Source organism: Oncorhynchus gorbuscha, linkage group LG06, assembly GCF_021184085.1.
Source record: "Oncorhynchus gorbuscha isolate QuinsamMale2020 ecotype Even-year linkage group LG06, OgorEven_v1.0, whole genome shotgun sequence".
NCBI lineage: Eukaryota > Metazoa > Chordata > Actinopteri > Salmoniformes > Salmonidae > Oncorhynchus > Oncorhynchus gorbuscha.
In genome coordinates, this window is record NC_060178.1 from 80,385,347 (window position 1) to 80,407,478 (window position 22,132).

The window sequence follows — 22,132 nt, forward strand, 5'->3', positions numbered from 1 at the left end:
GTGGACTGTAGTCATATAGAGTTTAGATGATGAGTCAGGCTCAGATTGACGGGGTTAGGTAAGGTGAACTGTAGTACCGTAGAGTTTAGATGATGAGTCAGGCTCAGATTGACAGAGTTAGGTAAGGTGGACTGTAGTACTGTAGAGTTTAGATGATGAGTCAGGCTCAGATTGACAGAGTTAGGTAAGGTGGACTGTAGTACTGTAGAGTTTAGATGATGAGTCAGGCTCAGATTGACGGGGTAAAATAAGGTGGACTGTAGTACTGTAGAGTTTAGATGATGAGTCAGGCTCAGATTGACGGGGTTAGGTAAGGTGAACTGTAGTACCGTAGAGTTTAGATGATGAGTCAGGCTCAGATTGACGGGGTTAGGTAAGGTGAACTGTAGTACCGTAGAGTTTAGATGATGAGTCAGGCTCAGATTGACGGGGTCAGGTAAGGTGGACTGTAGTACTGTAGAGTTTAGATGATATGTCAGGCTCAGATTGACGGGGTGAGGTAAAGTGGACTGTAGTACTGTAGTTTAGATGATGAGTCAGGCTCAGATTGACAGGGTTAGGTAAGGTGGACTGTAGTACTGTAGAGTTTAGATGATGAGTCAGGCTCAGATTGACGGGGTTAGGTAAGGTGGACTGTCGTACCTGATGAGTAAGGCTCAGATTGACGGGGTTAGGTAAGGTGGACTGTAGTACCGTAGAGTTTAGATGATGGGTCAGGCTCAGATTGACGGGTTAGGTAAGGTGGACTGTAGTACCGTAGAGTTTAGATGATGAGTCAGGCTCAGATTGACGGGGTTAGGTAAGGTGGACTGTAGTACTATAGAGTTTAGATGATGAGTCAGGCTCAGATTGACGGGGTTAGGTAAGCTGGACTGTAGAACTATAGCGTTTAGATGATGAGTCAGGCTCAGATTGACGGGGTTCGGTAAGGTGAACTGTAGTACCGTAGAGTTTAGATGATGAGTAAGGCTTAGATTGACGGGGTTAGGTAAGGTGGACTGTAGTCATATAGAGTTTAGATGATGAGTCAGGCTCAGATTGACGGGGTTAGGTAAGGTGGACTGTAGTACCGTAGAGTTTAGATGATGAGTAAGGCTCAGATTGACGGGGTTAGGTAAGGTGGACTGTAGTCATATAGAGTTTAGATGATGAGTCAGGCTCAGATTGACGGGGTTAGGTAAGGTGGACTGTAGTACCGTAGAGTTTAGATGATGAGTCAGGCTCAGATTGACGGGGTTAGGTAAGCTGGACTGTAGAACTATAGCGTTTAGATGATGAGTCAGGCTCAGATTGACGGGGTTAGGTAAGGTGAACTGTAGTACCGTAGAGTTTAGATGATGAGTAAGGCTTAGATTGACGGGGTTAGGTAAGGTGGACTGTAGTACTGTAGAGTTTAGATGATGAGTCAGGCTCAGATTGACGGGGTAAAATAAGGTGGACTGTAGTACTGTAGAGTTTAGATGATGAGTCAGGCTCAGATTGACGGGGTTAGGTAAGGTGAACTGTAGTACCGTAGAGTTTAGATGATGAGTCAGGCTCAGATTGACGGGGTTAGGTAAGGTGAACTGTAGTACCGTAGAGTTTAGATGATGAGTCAGGCTCAGATTGACGGGGTCAGGTAAGGTGGACTGTAGTACTGTAGAGTTTAGATGATATGTCAGGCTCAGATTGACGGGGTGAGGTAAAGTGGACTGTAGTACTGTAGTTTAGATGATGAGTCAGGCTCAGATTGACAGGGTTAGGTAAGGTGGACTGTAGTACTGTAGAGTTTAGATGATGAGTCAGGCTCAGATTGACGGGGTTAGGTAAGGTGGACTGTCGTACCTGATGAGTAAGGCTCAGATTGACGGGGTTAGGTAAGGTGGACTGTAGTACCGTAGAGTTTAGATGATGGGTCAGGCTCAGATTGACGGGTTAGGTAAGGTGGACTGTAGTACCGTAGAGTTTAGATGATGAGTCAGGCTCAGATTGACGGGGTTAGGTAAGGTGGACTGTAGTACTATAGAGTTTAGATGATGAGTCAGGCTCAGATTGACGGGGTTAGGTAAGCTGGACTGTAGAACTATAGCGTTTAGATGATGAGTCAGGCTCAGATTGACGGGGTTAGGTAAGGTGAACTGTAGTACCGTAGAGTTTAGATGATGAGTAAGGCTTAGATTGACGGGGTTAGGTAAGGTGGACTGTAGTCATATAGAGTTTAGATGATGAGTCAGGCTCAGATTGACGGGGTTAGGTAAGGTGGACTGTAGTACCGTAGAGTTTAGATGATGAGTAAGGCTCAGATTGACGGGGTTAGGTAAGGTGGACTGTAGTCATATAGAGTTTAGATGATGAGTCAGGCTCAGATTGACGGGGTTAGGTAAGGTGGACTGTAGTACCGTAGAGTTTAGATGATGAGTCAGGCTCAGATTGACGGGGTTAGGTAAACTGGACTGTAGAACTATAGCGTTTAGATGATGAGTCAGGCTCAGATTGACGGGGTTAGGTAAGGTGAACTGTAGTACCGTAGAGTTTAGATGATGAGTAAGGCTTAGATTGACGGGGTTAGGTAAGGTGGACTGTAGTCATATAGAGTTTAGATGATGAGTCAGGCTCAGATTGACGGGGTTAGGTAAGGTGGACTGTAGTACCGTAGAGTTTAGATGATGAGTAAGGCTCAGATTGACGGGGTTAGGTAAGGTGGACTGTAGTCATATAGAGTTTAGATGATGAGTCAGGCTCAGATTGACGGGGTTAGGTAAGGTGGACTGTAGTACTGTAGAGTTAAGATGATGATTCAGGCTCAGATTGACGGGGTTAGGTAAGGTGGACTGTAGTCATATAGAGTTTAGATGATGAGTCAGGCTCAGATTGACGGGGTTAGGTAAGGTGAACTGTAGTACTGTAGAGTTAAGATGATGATTCAGGCTCCGATTGACGGGGTTAGGTAAGGTGGACTGTAGTCATATAGAGTTTAGATGATGAGTCAGGCTCAGATTGACGGGGTTAGGTAAGGTGAACTGTAGTACTGTAGAGTTTAGATGATGAGTCAGGCTCAGATTGACGGGGTTAGGTAAGGTGGACTGTAGTCATATAGAGTTTAGATGATGAGTCAGGCTCAGATTGACGGGGTTAGGTAAGGTGAACTGTAGTACTGTAGAGTTTAGATGATGAGTCAGGCTCAGATTGACGGGCTTAGGTAAGGTGAACTGTAGTACCGTAGAGTTTAGATGATGAGTAAGGCTCAGATTGACGGGGTTAGGTAAGGTGGACTGTAGTCATATAGAGTTTAGATGATGAGTCAGGCTCAGATTGACGGGGTTAGGTAAGGTGGACTGTAGTACTGTAGAGTTTAGATGATGAGTCAGGCTCAGATTGACGGGGTTAGGTAAGGTGGACTGTAGTACTATAGAGTTTAGATGATGAGTCAGGCTCAGATTGACGGGGTTAGGTAAGGTGGACTGTAGTACCGTAGAGTTTAGATGATGAGTAAGGCTCAGATTGACGGGGTTAGGTAAGGTGGACTGTAGTACCGTAGAGTTTAGATGATGAGTCAGGCTCAGATTGACGGGGTTAGGTAAGGTGAACTGTAGTACTGTAGAGTTTAGATGATGAGTCAGGCTCAGATTGACGGGGTTAGGTAAGGTGAACTGTAGTACTGTAGAGTTTAGATGATGAGTCAGGCTCAGATTGACGGGGTTAGGTAAGGTGAACTGTAGAACTGTAGAGTTTAGATGATGAGTCAGGCTCAGATTGTCGGGGTTAGGTAAGGTGAACTGTAGTACCGTAGAGTTTAGATGATGAGTAAGGCTCAGATTGACGGGGTTAGGTAAGGTGGACTGTAGTCATATAGAGTTTAGATGATGAGTCAGGCTCAGATTGACGGGGTTAGGTAAGGTGGACTGCAGTACTGTAGAGTTTAGATGATGAGTCAGGCTCAGATTGACAGGGTTAGGTAAGGTGGACTGTAGTACTGTAGAGTTTAGATGATGAGTCAGGCTCAGATTGACGGGGTTAGGTAAGGTGGACTGTCGTACCTGATGAGTCAGGCTCAGATTGACGGGGTTAGGTAAGGTGGACTGTAGTACCGTAGAGTTTAGATGATGAGTCAGGCTCAGATTGACGGGGTTAGGTAAGGTGGACTGTAGTACTATAGAGTTTAGATGATGAGTCAGGCTCAGATTGACGGGGTTAGGTAAGCTGGACTGTAGAACTATAGCATTTAGATGATGAGTCAGGCTCAGATTGACGGGGTTAGGTAAGGTGAACTGTAGTACCGTAGAGTTTAGATGATGAGTAAGGCTTAGATTGACGGGGTTAGGTAAGGTGGACTGTAGTCATATAGAGTTTAGATGATGAGTCAGGCTCAGATTGACGGGGTTAGGTAAGGTGGACTGTAGTACCGTAGAGTTTAGATGATGAGTAAGGCTCAGATTGACGGGGTTAGGTAAGGTGGACTGTAGTCATATAGAGTTTAGATGATGAGTCAGGCTCAGATTGACGGGGTTAGGTAAGGTGGACTGTAGTACCGTAGAGTTTAGATGATGAGTCAGGCTCAGATTGACGGGGTTAGGTAAGCTGGACTGTAGAACTATAGGTTTAGATGATGAGTCAGGCTCAGATTGACGGGGTTAGGTGTGAACTGTAGTACCGTAGAGTTTAGATGATGAGTAAGGCTTAGATTGACGGGGTTAGGTAAGGTGGACTGTAGTCATATAGAGTTTAGATGATGAGTCAGGCTCAGATTGACGGGGTTAGGTAAGGTGGACTGTAGTACTGTAGAGTTTAGATGATGAGTAAGGCTCAGATTGACGGGGTTAGGTAAGGTGGACTGTAGTCATATAGAGTTTAGATGATGAGTCAGGCTCAGATTGACGGGGTTAGGTAAGGTGGACTGTAGTACTGTAGAGTTAAGATGATGATTCAGGCTCAGATTGACGGGGTTAGGTAAGGTGGACTGTAGTCATATAGAGTTTAGATGATGAGTCAGGCTCAGATTGACGGGGTTAGGTAAGGTGAACTGTAGTACTGTAGAGTTTAGATGATGAGTCAGGCTCAGATTGATGGGGTTAGGTAAGGTGGACTGTAGTCATATAGAGTTTAGATGATGAGTCAGGCTCAGATTGACGGGGTTAGGTAAGGTGAACTGTAGTACTGTAGAGTTTAGATGATGAGTCAGGCTCAGATTGACGGGGTTAGGTAAGGTGAACTGTAGGTAGAGTTTAGATGATGAGTAAGGCTCAGATTGACGGGGTTAGGTAAGGTGGACTGTAGTCATATAGAGTTTAGATGATGAGTCAGGCTCAGATTGACGGGGTTAGGTGAGGTGGACTGTAGTACTGTAGAGTTTAGATGATGAGTCAGGCTCAGATTGACGGGGTTAGGTAAGGTGGACTGTAGTACTATAGAGTTTAGATGATGAGTCAGGCTCAGATTGACGGGGTTAGGTAAGGTGGACTGTAGTACCGTAGAGTTTAGATGATGAGTAAGGCTCAGATTGACGGGGTTAGGTAAGGTGGACTGTAGTACCGTAGAGTTTAGATGATGAGTCAGGCTCAGATTGACGGGGTTAGGTAAGGTGAACTGTAGTACTGTAGAGTTTAGATGATGAGTCAGGCTCAGATTGACGGGGTTAGGTAAGGTGAACTGTAGTACTGTAGAGTTTAGATGATGAGTCAGGCTCAGATTGACGGGGTTAGGTAAGGTGAACTGTAGTACCGTAGAGTTTAGATGATGAGTAAGGCTCAGATTGACGGGGTTAGGTAAGGTGGACTGTAGTACCGTAGAGTTTAGATGTTGAGTCAGGCTCAGATTGACGGGGTTAGGTAAGCTGGACTGTAGAACTATAGCGTTTAGATGATGAGTCAGGCTCAGATTGACGGGGTTAGGTAAGGTGAACTGTAGTACCGTAGAGTTTTAGATGATGAGTAAGGCTAGATTGACGGGGTTAGGTAAGGTGGACTGTAGTCATATAGAGTTTAGATGATGAGTCAGGCTCAGATTGACGGGGTTAGGTAAGGTGGACTGTAGTACCGTAGAGTTTAGATGATGAGTAAGGCTCAGATTGACGGGGTTAGGTAAGGTGGACTGTAGTCATATAGAGTTTAGATGATGAGTCAGGCTCAGATTGACGGGGTTAGGTAAGGTGGACTGTAGTACTGTAGAGTTAAGATGATGATTCAGGCTCAGATTGACGGGGTTAGGTAAGGTGGACTGTAGTCATATAGAGTTTAGATGATGAGTCAGGCTCAGATTGACGGGGTTAGGTAAGGTGAACTGTAGTACTGTAGAGTTTAGATGATGAGTCAGGCTCAGATTGATGGGGTTAGGTAAGGTGGACTGTAGTCATATAGAGTTTAGATGATGAGTCAGGCTCAGATTGACGGGGTTAGGTAAGGTGAACTGTAGTACTGTAGAGTTTAGATGATGAGTCAGGCTCAGATTGACGGGGTTAGGTAAGGTGAACTGTAGTACCGTAGAGTTTAGATGATGAGTAAGGCTCAGATTGACGGGGTTAGGTAAGGTGGACTGTAGTCATATAGAGTTTAGATGATGAGTCAGGCTCAGATTGACGGGGTTAGGTGAGGTGGACTGTAGTACTGTAGAGTTTAGATGATGAGTCAGGCTCAGATTGACGGGGTTAGGTAAGGTGGACTGTAGTACTATAGAGTTTAGATGATGAGTCAGGCTCAGATTGACGGGGTTAGGTAAGGTGGACTGTAGTACCGTAGAGTTTAGATGATGAGTAAGGCTCAGATTGACGGGGTTAGGTAAGGTGGACTGTAGTACCGTAGAGTTTAGATGATGAGTCAGGCTCAGATTGACGGGGTTAGGTAAGGTGAACTGTAGTACTGTAGAGTTTAGATGATGAGTCAGGCTCAGATTGACGGGGTTAGGTAAGGTGAACTGTAGTACTGTAGAGTTTAGAGTTTGATGATGTCAGGCTCAGATTGACGGGGTTAGGTAAGGTGAACTGTAGTACCGTAGAGTTTAGATGATGAGTCAGGCTCAGATTGACGGGGTTAGGTAAGGTGGACTGTAGTCATATAGAGTTTAGATGATGAGTCAGGCTCAGATTGACGGGGTTAGGTAAGGTGGACTGTAGTACTGTAGAGTTTAGATGATGAGTCAGGCTCAGATTGACGGGGTTAGGTAAGGTGGACTGTAGTACTATAGAGTTTAGATGATGAGTCAGGCTCAGATTGACGGGGTTAGGTAAGGTGGACTGTAGTACCGTAGAGTTTAGATGATGAGTCAGGCTCAGATTGACGGGGTTAGGTAAGGTGGACTGTAGTCATATAGAGTTTAGATGATGAGTCAGGCTCAGATTGACGGGGTTAGGTAAGGTGGACTGTAGTACTGTAGAGTTTAGATGATGAGTCAGGCTCAGATTGATGGGGTAAAATAAGGTGGACTGTAGTACTGTAGAGTTTAGGTGAAGAGTCAGGCTCAGATTGACAGGGTGAGGTAAAGTGGACTGTAGTACTGTAGTTTAGATGATGAGTCAGGCTCAGATTGACAGGGTTAGGTAAGGTGGACTGTAGTACTGTAGAGTTTAGATGATGAGTAAGGCTCAGATTGACGGGGTTAGGTAAGGTGGACTGTAGTCATATAGAGTTTAGATGATGAGTCAGGCTCAGATTGACGGGGTTAGGTAAGGTGGACTGTAGTACCGTAGACTTTAGATGATGAGTCAGGCTCAGATCGACGGGGTTAGGTAAGGTGGACTGTAGTACTATAGAGTTTAGATGATGAGTCAGGCTCAGATTGACAGGGTTAGGTAAGGTGGACTGTAGTACCGTAGAGTTTAGATGATGAGTCAGGCTCAGATTGACGGGGTTAGGTAAGGTGGACTGTAGTACCGTAGAGTTTAGATGATGAGTCAGGCTCAGATTGACGGGGTTAGGTAAGGTGGACTGTAGTCATATAGAGTTTAGATGATGAGTCAGGCTCAGATTGACGGGGTTAGGTAAGGTGGACTGTAGTACCGTAGAGTTTAGATGATGAGTCAGGCTCAGATTGACGGGGTTAGGTAAGGTGGACTGTAGTACTATAGAGTTTAGATGATGAGTCAGGCTCAGATTGACGGGGTTAGGTAAGGTGGACTGTAGTACTATAGAGTTTAGATGATGAGTCAGGCTCAGATTGACGGGGTTAGGTAAGGTGGACTGTAGTACCGTAGAGTTTAGATGATGAGTCAGGCTCAGATTGACGGGGTTAGGTAAGGTGGACTGTAGTACTATAGAGTTTAGATGATGAGTCAGGCTCAGATTGACGGGGTTAGGTAAGGTGGACTGTAGTACTATAGAGTTTAGATGATGAGTCAGGCTCAGATTGACGGGGTTAGGTAAGGTGGACTGTAGTCATATAGAGTTTAGATGATGAGTCAGGCTCAGATTGACGGGGTTAGGTAAGGTGGACTGTAGTACTGTAGAGTTTAGATGATGAGTCAGGCTCAGATTGACGGGGTTAGGTAAGGTGGACTGTAGTACTATAGAGTTTAGATGATGAGTCAGGCTCAGATTGACGGGGTTAGGTAAGGTGGACTGTAGTACCGTAGAGTTTAGATGATGAGTAAGGCTCAGATTGACGGGGTTAGGTAAGGTGGACTGTAGTCATATAGAGTTTAGATGATGAGTCAGGCTCAGATTGACGGGGTTAGGTAAGGTGGACTGTAGTACTGTAGAGTTTAGATGATGAGTCAGGCTCAGATTGATGGGGTAAAATAAGGTGGACTGTAGTACTGTAGAGTTTAGATGAAGAGTCAGGCTCAGATTGACGGGGTGAGGTAAAGTGGACTGTAGTACTGTAGTTTAGATGATGAGTCAGGCTCAGATTGACAGGGTTAGGTAAGGTGGACTGTAGTACTGTAGAGTTTAGATGATGAGTAAGGCTCAGATTGACGGGGTTAGGTAAGGTGGACTGTAGTCATATAGAGTTTAGATGATGAGTCAGGCTCAGATTGACGGGGTTAGGTAAGGTGGACTGTAGTACCGTAGAGTTTAGATGATGAGTCAGGCTCAGATCGACGGGGTTAGGTAAGGTGGACTGTAGTACTATAGAGTTTAGATGATGAGTCAGGCTCAGATTGACAGGGTTAGGTAAGGTGGACTGTAGTACCGTAGAGTTTAGATGATGAGTCAGGCTCAGATTGACGGGGTTAGGTAAGGTGGACTGTAGTACCGTAGAGTTTAGATGATGAGTCAGGCTCAGATTGACGGGGTTAGGTAAGGTGGACTGTAGTACTGTAGAGTTTAGATGATGAGTCAGGCTCAGATTGACGGGGTTAGGTAAGGTGGACTGTAGAACTATATCATTTAGATGATGAGTCAGGCTCAGATTGACGGGGTTAGGTAAGGTGGACTGTAGAACTATATCATTTAGATGATGAGTCAGGCTCAGATTGACGGGGTTAGGTAAGGTGGACTGTAGTACCGTAGAGTTTAGATGATGAGTCAGGCTCAGATTGACGGGGTTAGGTAAGGTGGACTGTAGTCATATAGAGTTTAGATGATGAGTCAGGCTCAGATTGACGGGGTTAGGTAAGGTGGACTGTAGTACCGTAGAGTTTAGATGATGAGTCAGGCTCAGATTGACGGGGTTAGGTAAGGTGGACTGTAGTACTATAGAGTTTAGATGATGAGTCAGGCTCAGATTGACGGGGTTAGGTAAGGTGGACTGTAGTACCGTAGAGTTTAGATGATGAGTCAGGCTCAGATTGACGGGGTTAGGTAAGGTGGACTGTAGTACTATAGAGTTTAGATGATGAGTCAGGCTCAGATTGACGGGGTTAGGTAAGGTGGACTGTAGTACCGTAGAGTTTAGATGATGAGTCAGGCTCAGATTGACGGGGTTAGGTAAGGTGGACTGTAGTACTGTAGAGTTTAGGTGAAGAGTCAGGCTCAGATTGACGGGGTGAGGTAAAGTGGACTGTAGTACTGTAGTTTAGATGATGAGTCAGGCTCAGATTGACAGGGTAAGGTAAGGTGGAATGTAGTACTGTAGAGTTTAGATGATGAGTCAGGCTCAGATTGACGGGGTAAAGTAAGGTGGACTGTAGGAATTTAGTTTAGATGAAGAGTAAGAATCAGATTGATGGGGTTAGGTAAGGTGGACTGTAGTACTATAGCGTTTAGATGATGAGTCAGGCTCTGATTGACGGGGTTAGGTAAGGTGGACTGTAGAACTATAGCGTTTAGATGATGAGTCAGGCTCAGATTGACGGGGTTAGGTAAGGTGGACTGTAGTACCGTAGAGTTTAGATGATGAGTCAGGCTCAGATTGACGGGGTTAGGTAAGGTGGACTGTAGTACTGTAGAGTTTAGATGATGAGTCAGGCTCAGATTGACGGGGTAAAATAAGGTGGACTGTAGTACTGTAGAGTTTAGATGATGAGTCAGGCTCAGATTGACGGGGTTAGGTAAGGTGAACTGTAGTACCGTAGAGTTTAGATGATGAGTCAGGCTCAGATTGACGGGGTTAGGTAAGGTGAACTGTAGTACCGTAGAGTTTAGATGATGAGTCAGGCTCAGATTGACGGGGTCAGGTAAGGTGGACTGTAGTACTGTAGAGTTTAGATGATGAGTCAGGCTCAGATTGACGGAGTTAGGTAAGGTGGACTGTAGTACTGTAGAGTTTAGATGATGAGTCAGGCTCAGATTGACGGGATCAGGTAAGGTGGACTGTAGTACTGTAGAGTTTAGATGATATGTCAGGCTCAGATTGACGGAGTTAGGTAAGGTGGACTGTAGTACTGTAGAGTTTAGATGATGAGTCAGGCTCAGATTGACGGGATCAGGTAAGGTGGACTGTAGTACTATAGAGTTTAGATGATGAGTCAGGCTCAGATTGACAGGGTTAGGTAAGGTGGACTGTATTACCATAGTGTTTAGATGATGAGTCAGGCTCAGATTGACGGGGTTAGGTAAGGTGGACTGTAGTACCGTAGAGTTTAGATGATGAGTCAGGCTCAGATTGACAGGGTTAGGTAAGGTGGACTGTAGAACTATAGTGTTTAGATGATGAGTCAGGCTCAGATTGACAGGGTTAGGTAAGGTGGACTGTAGTACTGTAGAGTTTAGATGATGAGTCAGGCTCAGATTGACGGGGTTAGGTATGGTGGACTGTAGTACTGTAGAGTTTAGATGATGAGTCAGGCTCAGATTGACGGGGTAAAATAAGGTGGACTGTAGTACTGTAGAGTTTAGATGATGAGTCAGGCTCAGATTGACGGGGTTAGGTAAGGTGAACTGTAGTACCGCAGAGTTTAGATGATGAGTCAGGCTCAGATTGACGGGGTTAGGTAAGGTGAACTGTAGTACCGTAGAGTTTAGATGATGAGTCAGGCTCAGATTGACGGGGTTAGGTAAGGTGGACTGTAGTACTGTAGAGTTTAGATGATGAGTCAGGCTCAGATTGACGGGGTTAGGTATGGTGGACTGTAGTACTGTAGAGTTTAGATGATGAGTCAGGCTCAGATTGACGGGGTAAAATAAGGTGGACTGTAGTACTGTAGAGTTTAGATGATGAGTCAGGCTCAGATTGACGGGGTTAGGTATGGTGGACTGTAGTACTGTAGAGTTTAGATGATGAGTCAGGCTCAGATTGACGGGGTAAAATAAGGTGGACTGTAGTACTGTAGAGTTTAGATGATGAGTCAGGCTCAGATTGACGGGGTTAGGTAAGGTGAACTGTAGTACCGTAGAGTTTAGATGATGAGTCAGCCTCCGATTGACGGGGTTAGGTAAGGTGAACTGTAGTACCGTAGAGTTTAGATGATGAGTCAGGCTCAGATTGACGGGGTTAGGTAAGGTGGACTGTAGAACTATAGTGTTTAGATGATGAGTCAGGCTCAGATTGACAGGGTTAGGTAAGGTGGACTGTAGTACTGTAGAGTTTAGATGATGAGTCAGGCTCAGATTGACGGGGTTAGGTATGGTGGACTGTAGTACTGTAGAGTTTAGATGATGAGTCAGGCTCAGATTGACGGGGTAAAATAAGGTGGACTGTAGTACTGTAGAGTTTAGATGATGAGTCAGGCTCAGATTGACGGGGTTAGGTAAGGTGAACTGTAGTACCGCAGAGTTTAGATGATGAGTCAGGCTCAGATTGACGGGGTTAGGTAAGGTGAACTGTAGTACCGTAGAGTTTAGATGATGAGTCAGGCTCAGATTGACAGAGTTAGGTAAGGTGGACTGTAGTACTGTAGAGTTTAGATGATGAGTCAGGCTCAGATTGACGGGGTAAAATAAGGTGGACTGTAGTACTGTAGAGTTTAGATGATGAGTCAGGCTCAGATTGACGGGGTTAGGTAAGGTGAACTGTAGTACCGTAGAGTTTAGATGATGAGTCAGGCTCAGATTGACGGAGTTAGGTAAGGTGGACTGTAGTACTGTAGAGTTTAGATGATGAGTCAGGCTCAGATTGACGGAGTTAGGTAAGGTGGACTGTAGTACTGTAGAGTTTAGATGATGAGTCAGGCTCAGATTGACGGGATCAGGTAAGGTGGACTGTAGTACTATAGAGTTTAGATGATGAGTCAGGCTCAGATTGACAGGGTTAGGTAAGGTGAACTGTAGTACCGTAGAGTTTAGATGATGAGTCAGGCTCAGATTGACGGGGTTAGGTAAGGTGGACTGTAGAACTATAGTGTTTAGATGATGAGTCAGGCTCAGATTGACAGGGTTAGGTAAGGTGGACTGTAGTACTGTAGAGTTTAGATGATGAGTCAGGCTCAGATTGACGGGGTTAGGTATGGTGGACTGTAGTACTGTAGAGTTTAGATGATGAGTCAGGCTCAGATTGACGGGGTAAAATAAGGTGGACTGTAGTACTGTAGAGTTTAGATGATGAGTCAGGCTCAGATTGACGGGGTTAGGTAAGGTGAACTGTAGTACCGTAGAGTTTAGATGATGAGTCAGGCTCAGATTGACGGGGTTAGGTAAGGTGAACTGTAGTACCGTAGAGTTTAGATGATGAGTCAGGCTCAGATTGACAGAGTTAGGTAAGGTGGACTGTAGTACTGTAGAGTTTAGATGATGAGTCAGGCTCAGATTGACGGGGTAAAATAAGGTGGACTGTAGTACTGTAGAGTTTAGATGATGAGTCAGGCTCAGATTGACGGGGTTAGGTAAGGTGAACTGTAGTACCGTAGAGTTTAGATGATGAGTCAGGCTCAGATTGACGGAGTTAGGTAAGGTGGACTGTAGTACTGTAGAGTTTAGATGATGAGTCAGGCTCAGATTGACGGAGTTAGGTAAGGTGGACTGTAGTACTGTAGAGTTTAGATGATGAGTCAGGCTCAGATTGACGGGATCAGGTAAGGTGGACTGTAGTACTATAGAGTTTAGATGATGAGTCAGGCTCAGATTGACAGGGTTAGGTAAGGTGGACTGTATTACCATAGTGTTTAGATGATGAGTCAGGCTCAGATTGACGGGGTCAGGTAAGGTGGACTGTAGTACCGTAGAGTTTAGATGATGAGCCAGGCTCAGATTGACGGGGTTAGGTAAGGTGGACTGTAGTACCGTAGAGTTTAGATGATGAGTCAGGCTCAGATTGACGGGATCAGGTAAGGTGGACTGTAGTACTGTAGAGTTTAGATGATATGTCAGGCTCAGATTGACGGAGTTAGGTAAGGTGGACTGTAGTACTGTAGAGTTTAGATGATGAGTCAGGCTCAGATTGACGGGATCAGGTAAGGTGGACTGTAGTACTATAGAGTTTAGATGATGAGTCAGGCTCAGATTGACAGGGTTAGGTAAGGTGGACTGTATTACCATAGTGTTTAGATGATGAGTCAGGCTCAGATTGACGGGGTTAGGTAAGGTGGACTGTAGTACCGTAGAGTTTAGATGATGAGTCAGGCTCAGATTGACAGGGTTAGGTAAGGTGGACTGTAGAACTATAGTGTTTAGATGATGAGTCAGGCTCAGATTGACAGGGTTAGGTAAGGTGGACTGTAGTACTGTAGAGTTTAGATGATGAGTCAGGCTCAGATTGACGGGGTTAGGTATGGTGGACTGTAGTACTGTAGAGTTTAGATGATGAGTCAGGCTCAGATTGACGGGGTAAAATAAGGTGGACTGTAGTACTGTAGAGTTTAGATGATGAGTCAGGCTCAGATTGACGGGGTTAGGTAAGGTGAACTGTAGTACCGCAGAGTTTAGATGATGAGTCAGGCTCAGATTGACGGGGTTAGGTAAGGTGAACTGTAGTACCGTAGAGTTTAGATGATGAGTCAGGCTCAGATTGACGGGGTTAGGTAAGGTGGACTGTAGTACTGTAGAGTTTAGATGATGAGTCAGGCTCAGATTGACGGGGTTAGGTATGGTGGACTGTAGTACTGTAGAGTTTAGATGATGAGTCAGGCTCAGATTGACGGGGTAAAATAAGGTGGACTGTAGTACTGTAGAGTTTAGATGATGAGTCAGGCTCAGATTGACGGGGTTAGGTATGGTGGACTGTAGTACTGTAGAGTTTAGATGATGAGTCAGGCTCAGATTGACGGGGTTAGGTAAGGTGGACTGTAGTACTGTAGAGTTTAGATGATGAGTCAGGCTCAGATTGACGGGGTTAGGTATGGTGGACTGTAGTACTGTAGAGTTTAGATGATGAGTCAGGCTCAGATTGACGGGGTAAAATAAGGTGGACTGTAGTACTGTAGAGTTTAGATGATGAGTCAGGCTCAGATTGACGGGGTTAGGTAAGGTGGACTGTAGTACCGCAGAGTTTAGATGATGAGTCAGGCTCAGATTGATGGGGTTAGGTAAGGTGAACTGTAGTACCGTAGAGTTTAGATGATGAGTCAGGCTCAGATTGACGGGGTTAGGTAAGGTGGACTGTAGTACTGTAGAGTTTAGATGATGAGTCAGGCTCAGATTGACGGGGTTAGGTATGGTGGACTGTAGTACTGTAGAGTTTAGATGATGAGTCAGGCTCAGATTGACGGGGTAAAATAAGGTGGACTGTAGTACTGTAGAGTTTAGATGATGAGTCAGGCTCAGATTGACGGGGTTAGGTATGGTGGACTGTAGTACTGTAGAGTTTAGATGATGAGTCAGGCTCAGATTGACGGGGTTAGGTAAGGTGGACTGTAGTACTGTAGAGTTTAGATGATGAGTCAGGCTCAGATTGACGGGGTAAAATAAGGTGGACTGTAGTACTGTAGAGTTTAGATGATGAGTCAGGCTCAGATTGACGGGGTTAGGTAAGGTGAACTGTAGTACCGTAGAGTTTAGATGATGAGTCAGCCTCCGATTGACGGGGTTAGGTAAGGTGAACTGTAGTACCGTAGAGTTTAGATGATGAGTCAGGCTCAGATTGACGGGGTTAGGTAAGGTGGACTGTAGAACTATAGTGTTTAGATGATGAGTCAGGCTCAGATTGACAGGGTTAGGTAAGGTGGACTGTAGTACTGTAGAGTTTAGATGATGAGTCAGGCTCAGATTGACGGGGTTAGGTATGGTGGACTGTAGTACTGTAGAGTTTAGATGATGAGTCAGGCTCAGATTGACGGGGTAAAATAAGGTGGACTGTAGTACTGTAGAGTTTAGATGATGAGTCAGGCTCAGATTGACGGGGTTAGGTAAGGTGAACTGTAGTACCGCAGAGTTTAGATGATGAGTCAGGCTCAGATTGACGGGGTTAGGTAAGGTGAACTGTAGTACCGTAGAGTTTAGATGATGAGTCAGGCTCAGATTGACAGAGTTAGGTAAGGTGGACTGTAGTACTGTAGAGTTTAGATGATGAGTCAGGCTCAGATTAACGGGGTAAAATAAGGTGGACTGTAGTACTGTAGAGTTTAGATGATGAGTCAGGCTCAGATTGACGGGGTTAGGTAAGGTGAACTGTAGTACCGTAGAGTTTAGATGATGAGTCAGGCTCAGATTGACGGGGTTAGGTAAGGTGAACTGTAGTACCGTAGAGTTTAGATGATGAGTCAGGCTCAGATTGACGGGGTCAGGTAAGGTGGACTGTAGTACTGTAGAGTTTAGATGATGAGTCAGGCTCAGATTGACGGAGTTAGGTAAGGTGGACTGTAGTACTGTAGAGTTTAGATGATGAGTCAGGCTCAGATTGACGGAGTTAGGTAAGGTGGACTGTAGTACTGTAGAGTTTAGATGATGAGTCAGGCTCAGATTGACGGGATCAGGTAAGGTGGACTGTAGTACTATAGAGTTTAGATGATGAGTCAGGCTCAGATTGACAGGGTTAGGTAAGGTGGACTGTATTACCATAGTGTTTAGATGATGAGTCAGGCTCAGATTGACGGGGTCAGGTAAGGTGGACTGTAGTACCGTAGAGTTTAGATGATGAGCCAGGCTCAGATTGACGGGGTTAGGTAAGGTGGACTGTAGTACCGTAGAGTTTAGATGATGAGTCAGGCTCAGATTGATGGGGTTAGGTAAGGTGAACTGTAGTACCGTAGAGTTTAGATGATGAGTCAGGCTCAGATTGACAGAGTTAGATAAGGTGGACTGTAGTACTGTAGAGTTTAGATGATGAGTCAGGCTCAGATTGACGGGGTTAGGTATGGTGGACTGTAGTACTGTAGAGTTTAGATGATGAGTCAGGCTCAGATTGACGGGGTAAAATAAGGTGGACTGTAGTACTGTAGAGTTTAGATGATGAGTCAGGCTCAGATTGACGGGGTTAGGTAAGGTGAACTGTAGTACCGTAGAGTTTAGATGATATGTCAGGCTCAGATTGACGGGGTTAGGTAAAGTGAACTGTAGTACCGTAGAGTTTAGATGATGAGTCAGGCTCAGATTGACGGGGTCAGGTAAGGTGGACTGTAGTACTGTAGAGTTTAGATGATGAGTCAGGCTCAGATTGACGGGGTAAAATAAGGTGGACTGTAGTACTGTAGAGTTTAGATGATGAGTCAGGCTCAGATTGACGGGGTTAGGTATGGTGGACTGTAGTACTGTAGAGTTTAGATGATGAGTCAGGCTCAGATTGACGGGGTTAGGTAAGGTGGACTGTAGTACTGTAGAGTTTAGATGATGAGTCAGGCTCAGATTGACGGGGTAAAATAAGGTGGACTGTAGTACTGTAGAGTTTAGATGATGAGTCAGGCTCAGATTGACGGGGTTAGGTAAGGTGAACTGTAGTACCGTAGAGTTTAGATGATGAGTCAGCCTCCGATTGACGGGGTTAGGTAAGGTGAACTGTAGTACCGTAGAGTTTAGATGATGAGTCAGGCTCAGATTGACGGGGTTAGGTAAGGTGGACTGTAGAACTATAGTGTTTAGATGATGAGTCAGGCTCAGATTGACAGGGTTAGGTAAGGTGGACTGTAGTACTGTAGAGTTTAGATGATGAGTCAGGCTCAGATTGACGGGGTTAGGTATGGTGGACTGTAGTACTGTAGAGTTTAGATGATGAGTCAGGCTCAGATTGACGGGGTAAAATAAGGTGGACTGTAGTACTGTAGAGTTTAGATGATGAGTCAGGCTCAGATTGACGGGGTTAGGTAAGGTGAACTGTAGTACCGCAGAGTTTAGATGATGAGTCAGGCTCAGATTGACGGGGTTAGGTAAGGTGAACTGTAGTACCGTAGAGTTTAGATGATGAGTCAGGCTCAGATTGACAGAGTTAGGTAAGGTGGACTGTAGTACTGTAGAGTTTAGATGATGAGTCAGGCTCAGATTGACGGGGTAAAATAAGGTGGACTGTAGTACTGTAGAGTTTAGATGATGAGTCAGGCTCAGATTGACGGGGTTAGGTAAGGTGAACTGTAGTACCGTAGAGTTTAGATGATGAGTCAGGCTCAGATTGACGGGGTTAGGTAAGGTGAACTGTAGTACCGTAGAGTTTAGATGATGAGTCAGGCTCAGATTGACGGGGTCAGGTAAGGTGGACTGTAGTACTGTAGAGTTTAGATGATGAGTCAGGCTCAGATTGACGGAGTTAGGTAAGGTGGACTGTAGTACTGTAGAGTTTAGATGATGAGTCAGGCTCAGATTGACGGAGTTAGGTAAGGTGGACTGTAGTACTGTAGAGTTTAGATGATGAGTCAGGCTCAGATTGACGGGATCAGGTAAGGTGTACTGTAGTACTATAGAGTTTAGATGATGAGTCAGGCTCAGATTGACAGGGTTAGGTAAGGTGGACTGTATTACCATAGTGTTTAGATGATGAGTCAGGCTCAGATTGACGGGGTCAGGTAAGGTGGACTGTAGTACCGTAGAGTTTAGATGATGAGCCAGGCTCAGATTGACGGGGTTAGGTAAGGTGGACTGTAGTACCGTAGAGTTTAGATGATGAGTCAGGCTCAGATTGATGGGGTTAGGTAAGGTGAACTGTAGTACCGTAGAGTTTAGATGATGAGTCAGGCTCAGATTGACAGAGTTAGGTAAGGTGGACTGTAGTACTGTAGAGTTTAGATGATGAGTCAGGCTCAGATTGACGGGGTTAGGTATGGTGGACTGTAGTACTGTAGAGTTTAGATGATGAGTCAGGCTCAGATTGACGGGGTAAAATAAGGTGGACTGTAGTACTGTAGAGTTTAGATGATGAGTCAGGCTCAGATTGACGGGGTTAGGTAAGGTGAACTGTAGTACCGTAGAGTTTAGATGATGAGTCAGGCTCAGATTGACGGGGTTAGGTAAGGTGAACTGTAGTACCGTAGAGTTTAGATGATGAGTCAGGCTCAGATTGACGGGGTCAGGTAAGGTGGACTGTAGTACTGTAGAGTTTAGATGATGAGTCAGGCTCAGATTGACGGAGTTAGGTAAGGTGGACTGTAGTACTGTAGAGTTTAGATGATGAGTCAGGCTCAGATTGACGGGATCAGGTAAGGTGGACTGTAGTACTGTAGAGTTTAGATGATATGTCAGGCTCAGATTGACGGAGTTAGGTAAGGTGGACTGTAGTACTGTAGAGTTTAGATGATGAGTCAGGCTCAGATTGACGGGATCAGGTAAGGTGGACTGTAGTACTATAGAGTTTAGATGATGAGTCAGGCTCAGATTGACAGGGTTAGGTAAGGTGGACTGTATTACCATAGTGTTTAGATGATGAGTCAGGCTCAGATTGACGGGGTTAGGTAAGGTGGACTGTAGTACCGTAGAGTTTAGATGATGAGTCAGGCTCAGATTGACAGGGTTAGGTAAGGTGGACTGTAGAACTATAGTGTTTAGATGATGAGTCAGGCTCAGATTGACAGGGTTAGGTAAGGTGGACTGTAGTACTGTAGAGTTTAGATGATGAGTCAGGCTCAGATTGACGGGGTTAGGTATGGTGGACTGTAGTACTGTAGAGTTTAGATGATGAGTCAGGCTCAGATTGACGGGGTAAAATAAGGTGGACTGTAGTACTGTAGAGTTTAGATGATGAGTCAGGCTCAGATTGACGGGGTTAGGTAAGGTGAACTGTAGTACCGCAGAGTTTAGATGATGAGTCAGGCTCAGATTTTACGGGGTTAGGTAAGGTGAACTGTAGTACCGTAGAGTTTAGATGATGAGTCAGGCTCAGATTGACGGGGTTAGGTAAGGTGGACTGTAGTACTGTAGAGTTTAGATGATGAGTCAGGCTCAGATTGACGGGGTTAGGTATGGTGGACTGTAGTACTGTAGAGTTTAGATGATGAGTCAGGCTCAGATTGACGGGGTAAAATAAGGTGGACTGTAGTACTGTAGAGTTTAGATGATGAGTCAGGCTCAGATTGACGGGGTTAGGTATGGTGGACTGTAGTACTGTAGAGTTTAGATGATGAGTCAGGCTCAGATTGACGGGGTTAGGTAAGGTGGACTGTAGTACTGTAGAGTTTAGATGATGAGTCAGGCTCAGATTGACGGGGTAAAATAAGGTGGACTGTAGTACTGTAGAGTTTAGATGATGAGTCAGGCTCAGATTGACGGGGTAAAATAAGGTGGACTGTAGTACTGTAGAGTTTAGATGATGAGTCAGGCTCAGATTGACGGGGTTAGGTATGGTGGACTGTAGTACTGTAGAGTTTAGATGATGAGTCAGGCTCAGATTGACGGGGTTAGGTAAGGTGGACTGTAGTACTGTAGAGTTTAGATGATGAGTCAGGCTCAGATTGACGGGGTAAAATAAGGTGGACTGTAGTACTGTAGAGTTTAGATGATGAGTCAGGCTCAGATTGACGGGGTTAGGTAAGGTGAACTGTAGTACCGTAGAGTTTAGATGATGAGTCAGCCTCCGATTGACGGGGTTAGGTAAGGTGAACTGTAGTACCGTAGAGTATAGATGATGAGTCAGGCTCAGATTGACGGGGTTAGGTAAGGTGGACTGTAGAACTATAGTGTTTAGATGATGAGTCAGGCTCAGATTGACAGGGTTAGGTAAGGTGGACTGTAGTACTGTAGAGTTTAGATGATGAGTCAGGCTCAGATTGACGGGGTTAGGTATGGTGGACTGTAGTACTGTAGAGTTTAGATGATGAGTCAGGCTCAGATTGACGGGGTAAAATAAGGTGGACTGTAGTACTGTAGAGTTTAGATGATGAGTCAGGCTCAGATTGACGGGGTTAGGTAAGGTGAACTGTAGTACCGCAGAGTTTAGATGATGAGTCAGGCTCAGATTGACGGGGTTAGGTAAGGTGAACTGTAGTACCGTAGAGTTTAGATGATGAGTCAGGCTCAGATTGACAGAGTTAGGTAAGGTGGACTGTAGTACTGTAGAGTTTAGATGATGAGTCAGGCTCAGATTGACGGGGTAAAATAAGGTGGACTGTAGTACTGTAGAGTTTAGATGATGAGTCAGGCTCAGATTGACGGGGTTAGGTAAGGTGAACTGTAGTACCGTAGAGTTTAGATGATGAGTCAGGCTCAGATTGACGGGGTTAGGTAAGGTGAACTGTAGTACCGTAGAGTTTAGATGATGAGTCAGGCTCAGATTGACGGGGTCAGGTAAGGTGGACTGTAGTACTGTAGAGTTTAGATGATGAGTCAGGCTCAGATTGACGGAGTTAGGTAAGGTGGACTGTAGTACTGTAGAGTTTAGATGATGAGTCAGGCTCAGATTGACGGAGTTAGGTAAGGTGGACTGTAGTACTGTAGAGTTTAGATGATGAGTCAGGCTCAGATTGACGGGATCAGGTAAGGTGGACTGTAGTACTATAGAGTTTAGATGATGAGTCAGGCTCAGATTGACAGGGTTAGGTAAGGTGGACTGTATTACCATAGTGTTTAGATGATGAGTCAGGCTCAGATTGACGGGGTCAGGTAAGGTGGACTGTAGTACCGTAGAGTTTAGATGATGAGCCAGGCTCAGATTGACGGGGTTAGGTAAGGTGGACTGTAGTACCGTAGAGTTTAGATGATGAGTCAGGCTCAGATTGACGGGGTTAGGTAAGGTGGACTGTAGTACTGTAGAGTTTAGATGATGAGTCAGGCTCAGATTGACGGGGTTAGGTAAGGTGGACTGTAGTACTGTAGAGTTTAGATGATGAGTCAGGCTCAGATTGACGGGGTTAGGTAAGGTGGACTGTAGTACTGTAGAGTTTAGATGATGAGTCAGGCTCAGATTAAAGAGGTTAAAGGTTAGAACTAGGAACAGGTGTTTTTCAGAACCAGTCGGGATCACTTAGTTTCGATAAATCATTAAATCTGTGATAGGTTTGTAGCTACATATATTCCCACAGTCAAAAATTAATCTAGCCATCTAATGTGGAGTTCCCACCACCACAGATCCTACAGTAGGAGGGGATAGGTCCAGATGTTAGACAGGGCACAGTTTTTCTAGCTAGTTTTACCTAGCATACTGGAAAAAAATGTCCCATATCTGTTTTCAATGTTGATAAATAATTATTTGTAATAAAGTTAGCCCGGCCACAATATGATTGACAGTTACCTCAAATATTTTTGAAAAGAAACAAAGTTACAACTGCGTCTGGTTTGCTCCCAGCCAGGTCTTTAGACAAACTGTACAACTTTGCCGAGTGTGCTGGTCTGCATCTGGTCCTTGGGCTCAACGCCCAGCAGAGAAACCCTGACTCCTCCTGGAACTCCTCCTCAGCACTCAGCCTACTCAAATACAGCGCCGGGAAGAAATACAACATCTCCTGGGAACTGGGCAACGGTCAGTATCTGTACAACATTATATACTATATATTATATCAGTTATGCTATTTAATACAGTAGAATTATAAAACATTAGGTGACACTGTACTTGAAGTGTATAC

At 45.0% G+C, this 22,132-nt stretch overlaps 1 protein-coding gene across 1 annotated transcript in view; it reads left to right on the top strand.

Moving 5' to 3' along the window:
* Nucleotides 1-22,132, top strand: part of LOC124038391 (inactive heparanase-2-like) — a 180,690-nt gene that overhangs the window by 92,999 nt on the left and 65,559 nt on the right. Inside the window, exon 4 of the mRNA XM_046354223.1 lies at nucleotides 21,856-22,029. Coding sequence (XP_046210179.1) covers nucleotides 21,856-22,029 — 174 coding nt within the window. The remainder of the gene's footprint in view (nucleotides 1-21,855; nucleotides 22,030-22,132) is intronic.